The sequence below is a fragment of the Rhinopithecus bieti genome, unplaced genomic scaffold (assembly GCF_001698545.2).
Source record: "Rhinopithecus bieti isolate Rb0 unplaced genomic scaffold, ASM169854v2 scaffold_11964, whole genome shotgun sequence".
Lineage (NCBI taxonomy): Eukaryota > Metazoa > Chordata > Mammalia > Primates > Cercopithecidae > Rhinopithecus > Rhinopithecus bieti.
Window position 1 is genome coordinate 5067420 of NW_016807677.1, and position 6842 is coordinate 5074261.

At 42.8% G+C, this 6842-nt stretch overlaps 1 protein-coding gene and 1 pseudogene across 1 annotated transcript in view; both read left to right on the top strand.

Moving 5' to 3' along the window:
• The window catches only part of USP28 (ubiquitin specific peptidase 28), an 84891-nt gene that overhangs the window by 53664 nt on the left and 24385 nt on the right, over window positions 1-6842 (top strand). The window contains exon 12 of the mRNA XM_017883150.1: window positions 2667-2743. Within this exon, the coding sequence (XP_017738639.1) occupies window positions 2667-2743 (77 nt within the window). The remainder of the gene's footprint in view (window positions 1-2666; window positions 2744-6842) is intronic.
• Window positions 4467-5604, top strand: LOC108536427 (interferon-stimulated 20 kDa exonuclease-like 2 pseudogene; annotated as a pseudogene).

The following is a 6842-nucleotide window of genomic DNA, read 5'->3' on the forward strand; positions in this document are numbered from 1 at the left end:
AAAAAAGAGAGGTGTGGTGGCTTGAGTTTTTCTTTTCTTTTCTTTTCTTTTCTTTTCTTTCTTTTTTTGAGACAGAGTCTTGCTGTGTCACCAGGGTGGAGTGCAGTGGCAACATCTCGGCTCACTGCAACCTCTGCCTCCTGGGTTCAAGTGTTTCTCCTGCCTCAGCTTCCAGAATAGCTGGGATTACAGGCACACGCCACCACACCTGGCTAATTTTTGTATTTTTAGTAGAGACGGAGTTTCACCATGTTGGCCAGGATGGTCTGGATCTGCTCACCTCGTGATCTGCCTACCTCCGCCTCCCAAAGTGCTGGGGTTATAGGCATGAGCCACCGTACCTGGCCTCTTTTACTTATTTTTTATGTAGTCATTCTTATCCCATGGTTTATTTTTAGGCATATAACCAGTGAGTTCTAACAAATATACAGTCAAATAACCACCGTCACAGTCAATATGTAGGATATTTCTAGCACCCAAAAGGTTTTCCTTGCCCCATTGTGATCAATGCCCTTCTCTCCATCCCTAGGTCCTGGCAACCACTTACTGTTTTTGGACCCTATAATGTTACCATTTCTAGAATGTGGCATTAGTAACGTTAATATTTAGTAGGTACTCTGTTCTGGTTGTGTCCTTTCTCTAGGATAATGTTTTTGCGATTCACCCATGTTGTTTATATATAAGTAACTTGCTCCTTTTTATTGCTGAGTATTATTCTGTTGTAATATGTACTGCCGTGCTGTTTTTTTTTCATTCACCATTTGGTGATGTATCTAGTTTTAGGCTATTATGAATGAAGCTGCCATGTATAATCTTTGGCATAGATTTTAGTTCTCTTGGGTAAAATATGTACGAGTAGGATTGCTTGGTTCTATGAAAACTGTATATTTAACATTATAAGAAATTTCCAAACTATTTTCTAAAGTGACTATACAGTTTTCCTTTAGCAATGTGTGAGGGCTTCATTTGCTCTACATCCTTGCCAGTGCTTAGAATTATAAGTGTTTCTAATTTTAGCCGTCTAGTGGGTGTGTAGGACTATCTTATTTTCCTTTGATTTATATTTCCTTTTCCCCCATTGAATTATCTTGGCACTTTGTCAAAAATTAATTGAACATATACGTGGGGCTCTGTATCTGGAGTCTGTTCTGTCTAATGCCAGTGGTCTAATGCCAGTGCCATATTGTTTTGATTAATATGACTTTATTGTAAATCTTGACATTAGATAGTGTGAATCCTCCAACTTTGTTCTTCTTTTTCAAAATTGTTTTAGGTATTCTGGTCCTTTACGTTTCTATGTAAATTTTTATCAGCTTGTCAATTTCTACCCAGTGGCTATTGGGATTTTGTTTGGTGGTGTTTTGAACTTATGGATCAATTTGGGGAGAATTGACATCCTTTTTTTTTTTTGGAGACAGTTTCGCTCTTGCTGCCCAGGCTGGAGTGCAGTGGTGTGATATTGGCTCACTGCAACCTCTGCCTCCCGGGTTCAAGTGATTCTCCTGCCTCAGCCTCCCAAGTAGCTGGGATTACAGGCATGGTACCACTACGCCCAGCTAATTTTGTGTTTTTAGTAGGGATGGTGTTTCTCCCACATTGGTCAGGCTGGTCTCGAACTCCCGACTTCAGGTGATCCGCCCGCCTCAGCCTCCCAAAGTGCTGGGATTACAGGTGTAAGCCACTGCACCTGGTCCGACTTCTTAATAATAATATCAAGTCCTTCAGCCAGACATGGTGGCTCACGCCTGTAATCCCAGCACTTTGGGAGGCTGAGGTGGGTAGATCACCTGAGGTAGGGAGTTCAAGACCAGCCTGACCAGCATGGTGAAACCCCCATCTCTACTAAAAAAAAATACAAAAACTAGCCAGGTGTGGTGGTGGGCACCTGTTAATTCCAGCTACTTGGAAGGCTGAGGCAGAAGGATTGCTTGAACCCGGGAGGTGGAGGTTACAGTGAGCCAAGATCGCGCCATTGCACTCCAGCCTGGGCGACAAGAGTGAGACTCCATCTCAAAAATAATAATAATATTGAGTCCTTCAACCCATGAACAGTGTTTAGCTCCATTTATTAAATAAATTAAGAGATTTATTTAAGTCCTTATTAATACCTCTCAACAATGTTTTGTAATTTTTAGCGTACAGGTCTTGCACATGTTTGATTAAATTTATCTCTAATTCCTGCTTTTAATTTAATTTTTCATTTGTTCTTTACAAGTGTATAGAATAGCAGTTGATTTTTTTTTCTTTTTTTTTAAGTTGACTTTGTGTCCTTTGACTTTACTAACTTTACTAACCTCACTTATTAGTTCTGATGTATTTTTTTAGGTTCCTTAAGATTTTCTGCATAGATACTTACATCATGTGGAACTAAAAGGCAGCTTTACTTCATTCTTTACTATCTGCATGCCTTTCGTTTGTTTTTCTTACTTTATTGCATTGGTTATATCTTCAGTTGAATATGTAACAGAAGTAGCAAGAGTGGGTATCCTTGTTCCTGATCTTAGGGGGAATGTATCAGTCTTACCTTTGGGTATAATGTCAGCCATATGTTTTTCATAGGTGCCCTACATCTGATTGAAGAAGTTTCCTTGAATCTTTAGTTTATTGAAACTTTATGTCATTAATGTTTTAAAATATAAATTGTGTTTGTGGGATTATTTACTTAGGTACATGTACAGGAGCAAGGAGCTTATTCGAAATAAGAGAGAGTGTATTCGAAAGTTGAAGGAGGAAATAAAATTCTGCAGCAAAATTGGAAAGGTGAGTTTTGGACACCTTCATGCTTAGAAATGTAAAAGACAGTAGAATATTAAAACAGATACTTTGTTTTCTTTAAAATTAACTCAACATTTAAATATTAACTAGAGTATTTTATAAAATAGCTAAGAAAATTTTGTGTCTAAGTGTGAAGCAGTCTTCAAGATCAGCTAGTATTATTCATAGGGGTAAATAGCAGTCCCAGAGTACTTAAGTGACCCAGAGCCACACAGTTACTGCAGTGTACCGAGGAGAACCTGAGTTCTGATTTTATAGCCTTTTTTCCTACTCCCCTTGCCATCTTCTTCACAAACATGAGAGAGGCAAGTGTCACAATGGTCCTGTCCACTTTTGGAAAAGCAGTTTCTGAAGCATCTAAGAAAGATAAAAAACAGCGCTTTTCTACCTAGAGCAGTGCTGATTAAAAGGGCCAATATTTCTGATGCATACAGAGTTCTTTCTCTTTCTGAGGAATTTTCACGTTTTTGACTGTTGGTTTTACACTATTTCTGTGGAATGATTTTCTGTAATTTCCTTAGGAGTCAATTTAATTTCTTTCTAGTCTAGATAGATCCCGTTGATTTTGCACTTAAGAAAGAGATCGCATACACAGTTAATAGCTTCTCCTCCCTTTATCCACTTAACAGTTTTCTTTCTAGGACCACCCCACCTCCACCTACTCCCTTATTAGGCCATTAATTTTCCTGAAGGGCAACACTTTCCATACCAGGCCTAAGATGGACCCTGCACTGTACCCCCACCGCTACCACTGCAGCTTCCACTCTTAACTCCAGAAGAGCTTATACAAGATATATTGTGACTAGTCATTTGTCTTAATAGAGACTTAAGCTGAAAACCGGTTCCTCAAATACTGTACTGGAAGTGATTTTCAGGACTGTCTGGCCGTATTTTACTAAACCTTTAAGTTTTAGTGATACTTTGTAAGGCTGGAAATTTTAAATTATTTTTATAGAATCAACCATATCAACTGGATATGGTATCATGTGCCTGTAATCCCAGCTATATGGGAGACTGAGGCAAGAGGATTGCCTGTGCTCAGGAGTTTGAGACCCGCCTGTGCAACTTAGCGAGACTCCTTCTCTCTCTCTCTCTCTCTCTCTCTCTCCCTCTCTCTCTTTTTTTTTTTTTTTTTGAGATGGAGTCTTGATTTGTCTCCAAGGTTGGAGTGCAGTGGCACGATCTCAGCTCGCTGCAGCCTCCGCCTCCTGGATTCAAGTGATTCTCCTGCCTCAGCCTCCTGAGTAGCTGGGATTATAGGCATGTGCCACCATACCTAGCTAATTTTGTATTTTTAGTAGAGACAAGGTTTCACCATGTTGGCCAGGCTGGTCTTGAACTCCTGACCTCGTGATCCACCTGCCTCGGCCTCCCAAAGTGCTGGGATTACAGGTGTGAGCCACCGCGCCTGGTCCCCATCTCTTCACGACAACATAAGAGACCCCATCTCTTCACAACAACATAAAAGAAACAATGTTTTATAGTTCAAAAGTACCAATTTACCAGGAGACAACAGGGTATTCTGGATTTCAAAATAAGAGTATGGGAGCATTTTCCTTAGCATGATAATACTTTTGTTTTAAAATAAAATGAGACCTTCGAGTTGTACCTTCATGAGGCCAGAGGGGCCAGGGAACATATTCCCCCACTCCCCCACCCCACCCTCACACCCTTCACCACCCACCGTCCCCATGTCTACCTGACTCCTCAGTCTGGATTTGGTGGAACCTGCTCCCAAAAAGGCATTAGAAGGAACTGCGAAGCACCAGATTTTGTTAAGAAGTGGCAACTTTTGGAACAGAGAGTCTTTCTGAATAAAAAGAATCAGCCCGCTAGCAAGGCACGCAAGTTACACTCAGAACCTCCAAAGAAAGAGGAAACTCCTAGGGTGGATGGCACTTGGAAGACCCTCCCTTCCCAGAAAAGAAGGCAGCTGCCTCCAGCAGTGGGTCAGAAGAGTCCCTGGACAGGAAAGCTGCAGTGTCTTGGCTGTCCCCTGCCGCTTCAAAGAATGCTGATTCTGTTGCAGCTAAGTAGATTTGCTGGAGGTGCCCTTCTAAAGATTAATAGCCACCCAACCCGCTCCCAGAAGAAAGGCCCACAGAACAAATCCTCTCAGGTCAGCGCCCCACAGAACTCTACCCACACTCACTCAGAATAAATGCTTTGGAGCATCCCAGAAGTTGCCAAGGAAGAATAGCAGCAGTTGGCTGTGAGGTACTGGACACAGGACCCAAGGGGCATGTTACTTTCTTGGTTCCATGTAGCACTGTCAGCTACAGTGGAAATGTGCTTCATGATGAGTACATCCTCCCCGGCCATACTGTGAACTGCCAGACCAGGTGGAGTGGTGTCCAGAAGCAGCACATGGTGAATGCCATGCTCTTTCAAGATTGCTCGTGGCATATCTTGAAGATTCAGGGAAGATGGTGGTGGACATGCCATCCATGATGACTTCAAAGCCCTTCAGTACTTTCATCCGAAGTGCCTCACCACTGACAATTCCCATATTCCCCTTCTCCTCCCCAACTGGAAGGCTGATTGCACGGTGAACATCACCGTGTCTTTGAAGCGTCTCATCAAGAATCTGCTGAATTGGGACATCTGGGTTAGGAAAATAGACATTCGTCTATGGAAGACACCCAGGCCACCATGGATCTATACAAATTGGTTGAACTCAAGTGGGAAGAACAACTTGCCCAGAATTCCCCGAAAGACTGGTGGCAGTGGGGATTTTGGTGACATGGGGAGTCAGAAGCAGTACCAGGAGAAACAGGGAAGTAGACCAATGGACATCTCAACTAGCTCCACATCTTTGCAAGCTAAAAATGTTGGCAAGAGAAAAGTTGTACTTTAGATTTAATATCCATTGAAATTCCATCTCTGGTGTTGTGTCCTGTGTCTGGCTAAGTGTCCCATGGAAGGAGGAAACCTCCATGTCAGAACCAGCCCTGTGCCTTTTACCTCTTACATGGTGCTATCCCCAGGTTCTAGGGTGCTCTGTGCCAGTGAAGCATTTTGACTTTCAAGGGACAGGGCATACTGGGAAATGTAGTTTCCCAAAGTACCTGATCACTAGAGTGGCTGTATGGCTCATTTTGTGCTTCTTCTTCTTGAATAATTAACAGCACCTTCTTTCACTCTCAGAAGTATCCTGGTTTGATAATAAATTATGTGGTCCCATTCCTAACACAGCCTCTGCTTTTGGATCACAGTCTGCATCTAGCTTGTTTCAGGACATTGCTCGTTCTTCCTACTTGACTGCCAGAGGTGCCATCGCAGGTGAGGTTTAGTTCTCCTTAGGGTTCTAAGGCAGTGGAGGTAAGACAGTAGCTTGGAAATCAGCTTTTCTGATTTAGGAAAGCAGTCTCTTTCCTGAGGTAATAGAGGATTTATTTCATGTAGGTCCCAGTTGGTAGGTTAAAAAGGAATTTGTAAGGCCCGGTGTGGTGGCTCACACCTGTGATCCCAGCACTTTGGTAGGCCAAGGTGGGCGGATCATGAGGGCAGGAGATCGAGACCATCCTGGCTAACACGGTGAAACCCCGTCTCTACTAAAAATACAAAAAATTAGTCGGGTGTGGTGGTGGGCGCCTGTAGTCCCAGCTACACAGGAGGCTGAGGCAGGAGAATGGCGTTAACCCGGCAGGCGGAGCTTGTAGTGAGCTGAGATTGCGCCACTGCACTCCAGCCTGGGCGACAGAGCAGGACTCTGTCTCAAAAAAAAAATAAATAAATAAAAACATAGAATTTGTAAAGGGTTTCTAACTCATTTACGCTGGAGGCTGCAATTTTTTGTGTGTGAAAAATAAGACCTTGGCGATGACCTTGAGCAGTAGGATATAAATAACTCCCACAAGCTTAGCATTCCAGTAATGGAACACTAGGCATAAATGGGTTAATGGTTTTTAGTCTGGCCAAGCGCGGTGGATCACTTGAGATCAGGAGTTCCAGACTGGCCTGACCAACATGGTGAAACCCCGTCTCTGCTAAAAATACAAAATTAGCCAAGCGTGGTGGCACATGCCTGTAATCCTAGCTACTCAGGAGGCGGAGGCAGGAGAATC